Here is a 13144-nt window from a genome sequence, read left to right as displayed (position 1 = left end):
ACATATTTAGAAGCACATATAACCTATCTAACTGATTAAATCAGGAATCGAGATTGAATAACACATTGCATATTTAGAAGCACACATATCCTATCTAACTGATTACATCAGGAATCCAGATTGAATAACATATTACATATTAAGAAGTACACATAACCTATCTAACTGACTAAATCAGGAATGCAGATTGAATAACATATTACATATTTAGAAGCACACATAACATATCTAACTGACTACATCAGGAATCGAGATTAAATAACATATTACATATTAAGAAGTACACATAACAGGTGCGTATCCAGGGGGGGGGCGTTGGGGGCGCGCGCCCCCCGGGTAAGAAAAAAAGGAGAGAAAAAAAAAGGGAAGAAAAAAGGAAAAAAGAGGGGAAAAAAGAGGAGGAGGAGAGGAAGGAAGGAAGGGAAAAGAAAAAGAAGAAAGAAAGAAAAAGGAGAAAAGGAGGGAGTAAAAGAAAAACGCGAAGAGAAAGAGGAACAGTGACATCATTACAGCGCTGAAGGGTAGCCAGTGACGGATCAATGATTTCGTAAAAGGGTGCCTCACCCTACCCCTTACACCGACAACTCCATTTTTTGACGTTTCCATTTTCCTCTCTCACTAATGATCTATATATATACTATATATGGTCTATCATAACGCGTGTGTAGAATTGTGCTATGAAACCAACTGTGGCTGGTCTCGAACTCGACCGTGTCGTCGGGGAACATGACGATTTTTGGGATGGGGGCGACCGCCCGCCCCCCCCCCCCAATCAGCATTTTTTTAAATGATATCGCTAAGTAATTTCAAAATAGAAAGTGCTTAGATGCAACTTACAAGGCCTGGGAAGTGTCATTTCCAGCGATCTGGAAGACATTTTCGGCCAAAATTTGCTTGTACGCTTCGCGCTAACAAATGGTCCTGGGTAGTGCCATTTCCAGCGATCTGGGAGGCATTTTCGGCCAAAATTTTCTTGAACGCTTCGCGCCAACCTATGGTGGCTCTACGCTAGATAGTTTGCCTACAGGCTTCGCCCCTCCCTTGGCAAATTCCTCGCTACGCGCCTGTTCGAATTTGTAACGCAAACAGCAGATATCACATCATATCAGTGAGCATGAAAATGGCGTTCCAGGATGAAAAGCCTCAAAACTGTCCGACTTGCCTGAAAAAATAACCAAAATTTTTCGCGCGCGAAGCGCGCGTTCAACGTGTTCATGTCAATATCATATAAGCAAGCATCGGTTATTACATCGCATGCCATCATGTACCGTACGGTCCGTTCAAATTGCGCAGTATACCGCGGGATGCTAATATAAAGAACGACATGTCTCATGTAGATGTATAAAAAGCATGGAGGTCCAATTATGTCAAAATTCTCTTTTACATTATAGTAATGGCGAATTAGGGGCTGCACCTCCACCGCGCAGTGGCGGAGCGTCCATACGGTCAGGGGCGGATGCCCCCCCCCCCCCGACGGACTCAAATGGACTGCTGGAGCCTTTTTCAGCTCTTTATACCACTTTTTACTTATTCTAGATTATTGACTTTTTTATTGCGCTCTCATCTACTTATTGACATTTGTCACATTTTCTTGGTGTAATTTGGCGATGACACCTTATTCTTCGTTTATCTGCAAATTAGCCAGGCCCGGAAAGGGTCATTTCCGGCGATCTAGGGAGTATCTTTACTCAAAAAGTTTCTGTACGCTACGCGCCAACCAGTGATGGCGCTCCGCTTAGATAGTGTCGAAAGCGTCCCTACAGACCATTCTCCGCCCCTCCTGACCAATACCCCTAGCTCCGCCACTGCCGCCGCGCCTCCTACGCCTATGTGTTCGGTTTCGGATATATCTGCTATTTTTTTATTTCCTTCAACCAAGTTTTACAATAGCCGTTATAAGAGGTTTTAATATTTGTACACCAATAAATTAACTGTGTCTGAATTTTCGAAAATTTCTCACCAACATTCTGCATCACACTTCCCTCTACTCGTGCAATTTTGACCGGTCTGTTAGGGGTTGAAGGAAGTTTTTCTATATTGGTTGTCCATAGATGAAATTTTGTACAACATTATGGGTATGTTTTCAAGTGAGTTTATTCACGAGAAATGTGAAGTTTCAAATTCTGAACAAATATGGGGCTTAAAACCTTGAAAAGTGGGGCTGACGGGTATTGAGGGCCGCGACGTAGAATCACCTACAAAAGCAAAGACCCACAGGATATGCGATCAGGTCGAACATGATGTGTGCCGGGTTGACAATCTTCAAAAAGTGCCGTTTCCGGTGATCTGGGGGGTATCAAAATAAGAAATTTTCTTGTACGCTGCGCGCCAACCGATGGTGGCGCTCCGCTTAGATAGTAATTCGCGCCCCCCGGGTTTGAAAATCCTGGATACGCGCCTGTGTACCACCCTCGTCAGCAGCCGGCTCTCCTTGCCATACTCCTCCCCTCACACTACCCGACCCCATCCACACCACCCAAGTAAAAAGAAAACACGTATGTTGATACCTGCGTATAACCGCAATTCATATGACATTTTCTTTAAGGGACCATTTCAGCCAAAGCCGACTCCCGGGATTTTTACTGTTACGGCGTCATACAGTTTTCTACGTACAGGTAACTACAACAAACTCTCCTCATCAACTGAAAGTTTTCTCCCGAATCTTCCGATTATGAGGAAATGGGCCTTCACCTCTCAGAACATTCGTAATCTTTGACGAAAATTATTTTCGTGAGGAAGAAGATGAGGCAATAGTTTTCGAGGGTGATGAAGTTATCGGTATTTCCCTTTCAATTGAGCCCCTTGCAGAAGAACTGTTAAACGATCCCGATGGCCGAGACGCGTCGCTGCCGATCGAAGTCCCCGAGCAGAACGGTTGGACTATCCTGAACCGAAACTGATCGGTTGAGCATTAACAAAACCACCGTTATTAAAGACCATAATATGATTTAAATTATCTCGAATGTCGATGATCCTGCTACTTAACTTCGTAGCAAAGCTTCTAGAATTTTGTTACTAAAAGGCAAGGAAAATGTGACATTCAGTACAGTGCAAGTGCAACCCTATAGTATTAGTAGTGGTAACATGGGGCCTATACCTAACTAATAGACGTTGTATAACAGGCTAGCCCGTGTAATTGTATCCAACTGTTACGTAAAATCATAACACAACGCCAGTTTACCACAAAAGAAAAATTGCAGATCTAGTATTGATTTTTCTAAAACCAACTGGCTTTAAGCTTAGTGCAAAATATTAGGTAACCAATAAATAAAAAAATCGTCACTTGCTGCATCAAGGAGACCTAGGCTATGGTCATTACAAGTAATTTAGCAATAGTATTGGCCCACAGGCACTCGGAACGTTGTTTATGTGTAGCCGTTTTGAACGAGGCGTGTCCAAATTCATCGATTGGGAAAGCGTGCAGGTGAAATCCGTCTTTACTTGTGATGGAGTAACCTGCAACTACACATCGGCTCGGCATATTTAACAGTTACGAGATACATTTACGTAAAAACAAAACTCCAAACACCAAATCTCAATTACTACAGAGCACTGCAACAGTGCAATGTTTTGTGTGGTCTCAGACGTTTTAGAATGCAAACATTTCGTCCCGGAAGTGAGCTGAGCTCATTCGACTGACGTCACGCCACATTACCCAGGTGCGTATCCAGGGGGGGGGGCGTTGGGGGCGCGCGCCCCCCGGGTAAGGAAAAGAGGAGAGAAAAAAAAGAGAAGAAAAAAGGGAAAAGGAGGGGAAAAAAGAAAAGGAGGAGAGGAAGGAAGGGAAAAGAAAAAGAAAAAAGAGAGAAAAAGGAGAAAAGGAGGGAGTAGAAGATAGCCAAGACCTCGGGAAGAGAAAGATCCCTATTATATACACAGGGTAGCCAGTGACAGATCAAGGATTACGGAGGGGGTGTGCGCCTCACCCTACCCCTTACCCCGACAACTCCATTTTTGACGTTTCCGTTTTTCCTCTCTCACTAATGTACTTGAACTCGACCGAGTCGTCGGGGAACATAACGCATTTCGGGAAGGGGGCGACCGCCCCCCCCCCCGAGCAAATTTTCTTTATGACATCGCTAGTAATTTCAAAATAGACAATGCTTAGATGCAACTTACAAGGCCTGGGAAGTGTCATTTCCAGCGATCTGGGAGGCATTTTCGGCCAAAATTTTTCTTGTACGCTTCGCGCCAACTCATGGTGGCGCTTCGCTTAGATAGTTTGCCTACAGGCTTCGCCCTCCCTTGGCAATTACTCGCTACACGCCTGTTCGAATTTGTAAAGCAAAGAGCAGATATAACATCATATCAATGAGCATTGAAATGCATGTTCCACGATGAACAGCCTCAAAAACTGTCAATGTGTGTAGTCAAAGGCGTAGGAGCCAGATTGGATTTGGGGGCTGTAATGACTTGCCCGAAAAAAAGCCAAAATTTTTCGCGCGCGAAGCGCGCATTCAACATGTCGATGCCAATATCATATAGGCAAGATCGCTCATTACATTGTATGGCATCGTGTACCGCACGGTCCGTCAAAGTTGCACAGTATACCGCCGAATGCTAATGTAAACTACCAAATGTCTTATGTAGATGGAGAAAAACCATACAGATCCATTTATGTCAAAACTCTCTTTTACAGTAGTAATGTCGGCCAAGCTTACAACTTTATTTCAATTACCAAGGAGATCATTTTAAGCTATTCATTGCTATTTATTTTTCTTTCAGTAGGTGCCCGAAAAAAATGGGAAAACAATTGGGGGGGGGGCTGCAGCCCCGCCTCCTACGGGACCTACGCCTATGAGTGAAGTCTTCGGTTTCGATATACCTGATATCGGAAATATCTCCTATTTTTCTGTTCCTTCAACCAAGTTTTGTAAAAGCCATTATAAGAGGTTGCAATATTTCTACACCAAGAAATTAACTGTGTCGGAATTTTCCAAAATTTCCTCACCAACATTCTTCATCATACTTTCCTCTACTCGTTCAATTTTCACCTGTCTGTTAGGGGTTCAAGGAGGTTTTTCTATATTGGTTGTCTATAGATTGAATTTTCTGCAACATTATGGGTATGTTTTCAAGTGATTTTATTCACGAGAAAAGTGAATTTTCAAATTCTCAACAAGTAATGGGCTTAAAACCTTGAAAAGTGGGGCTTTCGGATATTGTGGGCCGTGACGTAGAATAACCTACAAAAGCAATCATCCATAGGACATGCAATCAGGTCGAACATGATGTGTGACTGGTGACAATCTTCAAAAAGGTTATGGATGGAAAAAACTTTTGGGAAATACTTGGTTCTCAGGCAAAAGTGTACATCTGGTTGCTCATTTTCAAGCCCGAGAAGTGCCATTTCCGGTGATCTGGGGGGTATCAAAACCAGAAATTTTCTTGTACGCTCCGCGCCAACCGATGGTGGCGCTCCGCTTAGATAGTAATTCGCGCCCCCCGGGTTAGAAAATCCTGGATACGCGCCTGCATAACCTATCTAACTGACTAAATCAGGAATGCAGATTGAATAACATATTACATATTTAGATGCACACATAACCTATCTATAACTGATTACATCAGGAATCGAGATTGAATAACATATTACATATTAAGAAGTACACATAACCTATCTAACTGACTAAATCAGTAATGCAGATTTAGAAGCACACGAAACCTATCTAACTGATTTCATCAGGAATGGAGATTGAATAAAACTTACATATTTAGAAGCACATATAACCGATCTATAACTGACTATACATCAGGAATCGAGATTGTATTACACATTTGATATTTAGAAGCACATATAACCCATCTAACTGACTACATCATGAATCGAGATTGAATAACATATTACATATTTACAAGCACACATAACCTATCTAACTGACTACACCAGGAATGCAGATTGAATAAAATATTACATATTTACAAGCACATATAACCTATCTTACTGATTAAATCAGGATTCGAGATTGAATTATATAGTACATATTTAGAAGCACACATATATAACATTTATAGTATATGTCCTTTTTATTAGGTTCAAGCGGGTTATATACTGCGTGTGTGGACTTCGTGATGAGTTTTACAGTTGACGAATTATATGGTTGTAATAAGATAATGTAATAATTAAACACTGTACTAATTGGACTTCGTTCACTTGGAATTAAATCAACAACATGTTCTGGAAAAGTGAGGATAAAAGAGCAAGAATTATGAAATAATTAATTATTGCGATGCAATCGTGACAAAATTATTAAGTTTTTAAGTGTTATGGTCATTAAAGCAACAGAAATTTAAACATATTTTTAGTTTTGTGTGTTGCTGTTATCTATTCGAATGGAATACATTAATGTGTGGAAGATGAATGATTCAACAACATGAAGAATGGATACGTTAACAAAAAGGCAAGCGAAAAGAAACTTTTACGAGAATTATCGTTTTTAACTCAGGTATAGTGACCTCTGATGAGAGATACATATAAATACATACAAACACAAGTACACAAAGGGGCCCAACACTATACACCCGTTTAGGATATCACGTGTCAGTGAATTATATTATACTTAAAGCGGTATGCACTGGCAGTGTAACGTATCACGCTAAGAGAATAGGCCAACATTAGCTTAAAACTATATATATTTATAGCGTTACTTTGCGCAAAACCGTATAATTTACGTTACAACAGAATAGCTATTCCTCGAAAGGGTCAGCTTAAACTTTTAGGAGTCAACAGAAGAAGCAGTTACAGTAAAATCTACAACTATTTCACGAAACGGAACTAACAATTTGAATTTATTGGACCAGATGTCTTTATAATTGTTATACTGTTCGTCAGCTTATCGAGAAAACTAAAAGAGAACAAAAAAGTGTTTATAAGGCAAGGAAAGAATATATCAGTGATTCTGTGGTTATAGTTGTAATGAAACTGTGGCTGTTTGATTTGAGTATAATATGGATGCAATCAGCTGCTTCAAGAACAAAATAGAACTCATTTATCTTGAATGAGGGAAACCATTACAAAGTATTGATATAAATTACGTTTTTTTATTGTAGAGAGAACGTCGGTATGTCGACATTTGTTTACTTCTAGTAACGGACAGCAATAATACAAAATAATTGAAATATCAACTTCTTCGGTGGTTACTTTTATTAATATATATACTCTTTCAATGTTGGTTATCAGTTATTCCCATGCCGGATATAGCTGAGAGATCTATCACCGCGAGTAACGTTAATTACTATCCTTTCATACTTTGTTATACAACTTACTGTCTAATTTGGTAGTTCTTCATTAACCTTTATTGTAATCGGAGGCTTGGAATCGCCAGAAAATTGTTTTATAGACACCTCAATTAATGTTGTAGTTTGTGAAACTATACATATGTCAAATATTCACAGTATTATATCCAGTATAGATAGCGTTCTGCATGTTTTAGCTGAAACTACGAGGAGTGGCCCGTGAGGATTTCGATGTAACCTGCATTTTATGTGATGATGTATAATGCAAGCTTTAAGTGCGATGGTTACATCGTTGAAAGTAGCTTACAAAGAGTTATAGAAACGGTCAAATGGCAGAAATTAAGATCACAGGGAATCATCATTTGTATCATTAACATGTAGCGAAACACAGCAAATTTATAATGGTGTACTGGTTACGTAAAACTATGTTAACTTTATGGAAAAGTTACTCACGAGACAAAATAAACATAATAACCACGTAACGTACACTAATATGGAGCAATGTGTATCGTAGTTTATACACGTTACAATGGACGATACTCTTACATGAGAAGGGATGCGGATAAGAGACATGGTAGGGTATAGGCCTAGCCTATATATATATATGTATATGCATGTACCGGTAACGGTAAGAATAAGCTGCAGCGATTTTAACTTACCTTTCGAAACTAATCAGCGTCAAGGTGAAAACAGAGCAAGTTGGGTTCAATAGCATGAGGTAGGATATTAGTTTGCAAATGGCTTCACCGTACGGCCAATGGTTGATAAACTCTTGGACGATCTGTATCGGCACAATTAACAAACAAACAATTAAGTCAACGATGGCCATATTGGCCAAAAAGATACACGTTATCGTGTGCAATCGTCTGCTTTTGTATATAGCAAATAGAACGATGGAGTTTCCGATGACTCCCGTTAAGAATACAAAACTGTAGGCGACTGATAAAGGTATGATCTGTGCGGCGTCGCTGGAGTCATTTCGTCCAAAACTATACGAGGAGCCCGAATACGAATATGAAACATCCATCATATTCCGTTTAATTCATCCAAGGCTATTCTCCCTATCTCTCTCTCTCTTCTTTGTGATATATTCAGTGTTCCTCCAGCCTTATAATACCGTCTGCTGTAAAAGTTTCAAGTTAACATCAATCCATGTAACTGAATTCCTCAAATTACATCTAGGGTGGGATGATCAGACGAAAAATGTGCAGAAAAAAACAATGTTATTAATCTAGTATATGTCATGTACTGTTAAAATATCCGTAAATATTCACAGAAACACTTGCTCCTCCGCGAATAACAGCTGTTTCAACTTCCACTTTCACTTCATGCCGATATTAAAATATTTGGCGACTCTAGGATCTGGCGCTTCCTCTCTCTCTTTCTTTCTCTCCCTGCGGTCGAGAGAAGACGATAATATTTTCGCTGAAACTGACGATAACACGCCACCAATACTCTAATGATACCAGGAGAAGAAACGTTCACATATATGATGGAGATTATAAATCTCGTATTTACTCTATAATTATCGAGTGTTCAAAGGTTCACGGAGAATGCAGACGTGTTTGTGTGAAAATCACAGACTCCAATAATTTCTAGCAAGGCTGAGATACTTTTCTTTCCCGCCACGTATATAAGTTTTCGTCGTGTTGTTGACGCGATGAGTGATTGGTCGCTGTACTCATCCATAAATCATTGAAAGAATAAATTTGTTTAGGAACAGAAAACAATTTAGACGTAAGTCTTGCGGGGATACGACTGACAACGTATTCATCAAAAGTCTGAGGAAAATTCTCCGATTGCAGGAAAACTACTAGATAAATGTCTTCCTCATTTGCTATCTTCACTTGAAATTGTCTGTTTTTAGCTGCTTCGTTCCTCTAAATAGCCATCACCACAGAAAATGTTCTCAACCGCAGTGTGGAGTTTTTCTTCTCAAACCAAAATAAACAGAGAAAGTAAAAGCAAACACATTCCATAGATAGTCTTCCAAAAATTGATTTAGATGGCTGGACGGTCAACAGGAGATGGCTAGGAAAGAAGAATGTTATGATAAAAAGGTTAAATGTTTAATACTTTTGGTCTGAGCGGAAGATTTAATCAATGACAGTTAAGTTGCCTTGGAGTGTATCAAACGTACGTTATCAATTGAATAATTTGTACATAATTTAATGAACGCAAATGCAAAAAGAAATAGGTGAAACACGAAGAGCAAAAGATATTAACAAACCAAAAGCAAACAACACAGACAAGAGTTTTGTCAGATCAGAAACACATTATATTCTTGATATATCTATATAAACTATATCTATGTCTCATCTGATGAGTTCATGACATCACACTATGAAGTAAACGGGTGCTTTCCAGAATAATCTCTCGCCATCAAATATACCTGAAGAGAGGTTAGCCTATAGATTTCATGTATTCATTTTATCGTGACACATTCATCAACAAACATGTCATGAGTCAATTGCTTCTGACAAATAAATATGTTTCAATAGACCTATCGCACGTTCATAGCTGATGTTCTTTATATCTAAGAACATGGGCTGGAATTCTCCTTTTCTCTAAGCTGGTTGATACCCAATAATTTCCCAGTTCGAAGAGAAAGAAACCTCCTTTACTTCACCGAAGATCCTCACATTAAACTGATGTAAAGAGAGTTAATCTGTGAACTAAAACAATGTATACTTCATTTCCATGATATAGCACAGGACCCATTCATATCAAAGATACGTTTGCGGCAGAGATTGGAATATAATGACATAGGTTCTACAAGACTGGTGTTGCGTCTTCGTGGTACGAGGCTGCTCTTCAAGCATAAAGACATTTAATGTTCAGTATTCATTTCCGTTTGTAATATCAACACTCGAGAACAGAGACACTAAAGACTAGTGTGTTAACAGGTTTTCCCTTCATGATAAATAACAAGCATTGTCGGCACACTTGATAACCTCACTGATGCAACGATGAAACATGATCGATAGAAAGATAAATACATATATGTAAAAATTTTATAAAATCTGTACCATGTTTAAGATATTAAAATATACCACTGAAGGCAAGTATGTGTTGCTGATACAGTGTCCCAGCTGTTATCTGATAACGTACACGTCCGCAAATACAAATTAAATGTCGATAAAACGGCGGCAAATACGCCTATAGCACGGATCTATTGCAGAAACAAACATACTAAGAACGCACATATAGTTTTACTGTAGGCATTTATTAGAGATAGGCTTACTAGTATAGCACGTTTACCTCGAGGCAAAATTTCTATTGTTTTGTAACCTATATTAATAAACGGAAGTCATTGGACTCGTATTACTATTGATATTGTCAGTAGTGGTTTAAGGGCGGTAGTTTAATAACCTCTGTCAATGAAAATAAAAGGTCGCAGGTTACAAACCAATAAACGACAGTTGTGGTCCACAGATTACTTGGTCCGGCTAAAAACAGGAAATATGAAAGAGAAATAATTTAAGAGATGAAGTACAGTTGACCTTTTCATCTGTGAAGCTATTTTTCAAGATAGCTTCGTTATTGACGAAGAAAATCGTCTTTCCTTTACTTCTCATTTGCCTGACAAAATGTCTGTATGTAGGATGCCATATACTAATAAAAGGTTTCATTCTGCAATACATAGCTTCAATTATACGCTGTTTTATTTTGTACGATGATTGGCAAACCAAGCATATTACCGATGACGTCATCTTTTCCAATCCAGGTCGAACTTATCCAGTTGACTGCCTTTGATAGCACTAAGTGATCCCCTCATAGTATTTACATGAAATTAGCATGATTTCTCTGCGCTAACCTGTGAGTGATCTTATATCCATGTTGCGATTAAGTTCCTCAAGTTACGATGCTTTTTGATATTTTGTCGTAGGCCGAAATGTTACCATATAAGAGCTCTCAACTTAAAATGCTCGGGGCTAAGATTTAAGAAGCAATTTCAAAGTAACAGCCGCTTCCAAACTATACAATATTTTTTCTATAGTTCTTCAAATGTATCTGCCTCTACAGCGTATATCAATCTATGAATATTACAAGAACAGATAACGCTGTTATTCGAAAAATACTCATTTAATTCAAGAAACATGTAAGCTCAAGTGAAACAGGATCAGGTGCTCGTTTAATGTCGCCCTCACCTCCTCCCCCACCAACGCTTCCTCTCCCACCAACACCTCCTTGCCTACAACACCTCTCCCACTGATGCCTCCTTCCCCACCAACACCTCTCCCACCAACGCTTCCTCTCCCACCAACGCCTCCTTCCCATCAACGCCTCTTCCCTAAACAATGCCTCTCCCGCCAACGCCTCTCCCACCAACTCCCGCCTCCGAGTCCCCCACCAAAGCCTCTCCCACCACGCCTCCTCCCCCACCAACGCCTCCTCCGCACCAAAGCCTCTCCCACCAACGCCTCCTCCCCACCAACGCCTCCTCCGCACCAACGCCTCTCCCACCAACGCCTCTTCCCCCACAAACACCAATTATAATATGAGTAATGGAATTGGAACACTTTTCAAAAGAAATGTTACTTTCGTAAATTTGCAAGCCACAAAATATAAAACATAGAATGTGAATATTAAATCGAGTCTTTACGTTGAGCGTTCCAAGCTATAATACAAAATTCATTGTTTGAAATAAATCGTCCGAAATCTTGACACCCCGTTTTATATCTCGACGGTAGATTGTAGAGGGCCATTATATATAGGCCTAATTACATATTTGGTTAAAATTCTTAAAGAAGAATTGCTTCAAAATAATAATAAAAAAGGATTTTTTTTATAATACGAGAAACCTGGGTATTTACAAATATTATTTTTATATTTTTTTAGCCTATTACTAACAGCGTTGGTGAAATCATTTCTTTTTCTAAACTTTGCCTTCGCCTCAACACGTCATTATATTGCATTATTCTCTCTATTAGCGTAACGTAGTCTGCAACCTACTGTATGGGTTACATAACCTGCTGTAGATCGCTCATGTAACGAAATATATTTGGTTCAACAAGTCACTCCTCTATGAATATTCAACACGTAGATTTCAATAGACGACCAAAACTTGCAATTTGAACTTGGCATGTGCCAATAGTTCTGTTTACTTTATTTGTTCTCTCTGTAAGCTTTACGTAACTATGACGTCATCAAACAAACCTCTAGTGACTTTAATTCATCATTTATTGATAACTCTTACCAATGAGGTCAACACTGGTTCGAGCCAGGGTTTGTTGTTGGCGCTTTCCAAGAATATACGGTCAGGAACGGTATATCAAAAGCATCGCTTGTTATAGTTACCAAATCTGCTTGCTTATACACAGTAAACAATGACAGAAGAAAATTCATTCAAGCGGAATGGCTCATATTAATTCGTAGAACACGCATCCATGTCTCGATTATCGTTCTATGCCTTACTCTATTTGTTTTGCGCTCAAAATTTGTTTTTGATTTCCCAGACGATTTTATTAATATGATTTATTTCATTCGAGCCAACATGCATGAATCAATTGGATTATCAATACGATACTTAAACTGTGTGCTACAACACAAATATCTCCATATTTGTAATAGGTAATAAAGTCAATTGAAGCTAACACCTGTTAGCCTATGATTCACCTATACGAAAGACGGCATGCAGCCGTTTATTCACATATTTAAATAGATCCATAAACGTAGTTGTAGCTTTTTGCGTATCATGACAATTTTGACAATAATTTGACGAAAGTTTACTGACTATACCGTTCAAAGTGTAATTGCAAATGATGAAACCATGCTTGGATTTTGTATTGGTTATTTGCCATAGGCAGGCGAATTTATACGCAGTCAAGTCCTTGTATGTGTGTCTGTGTGTGATGCAATTAGCTTGTACATCTCAAGACAGCTAACATCAGCTGATATGTAAGGT

General features: G+C 39.2%; 1 protein-coding gene across 5 annotated transcripts in view; it reads right to left on the bottom strand.

Annotated features, from left to right (window-relative positions):
• The window catches only part of LOC139975765 (galanin receptor 2a-like), a 195724-nt gene that overhangs the window by 23535 nt on the left and 159045 nt on the right, over positions 1-13144 (bottom strand). The window contains exons 1-2 of one of the 5 annotated variants that reach the window (XM_071983961.1): positions 10646-10660; positions 7896-9267 (exon numbers count right to left, since the gene is read on the bottom strand). In XM_071983961.1, coding sequence (XP_071840062.1) covers positions 7896-8266 — 371 coding nt within the window. In that variant the 5' untranslated portion in view covers positions 8267-9267; positions 10646-10660. Of the gene's footprint in view, positions 1-7895; positions 9268-9739; positions 10144-10265; positions 10480-10645; positions 10661-13144 lie in introns of those variants that run through there. The other 4 variants (XM_071983943.1, XM_071983952.1, XM_071983930.1 and 1 more) reach the window with 4 other exon arrangements.

The sequence above is a fragment of the Apostichopus japonicus genome, chromosome 2 (genome assembly GCF_037975245.1).
Source record: "Apostichopus japonicus isolate 1M-3 chromosome 2, ASM3797524v1, whole genome shotgun sequence".
NCBI classification, from domain to species: domain Eukaryota; kingdom Metazoa; phylum Echinodermata; class Holothuroidea; order Aspidochirotida; family Stichopodidae; genus Apostichopus; species Apostichopus japonicus.
This window is presented reverse-complemented; position numbering and strand designations above follow the sequence as displayed.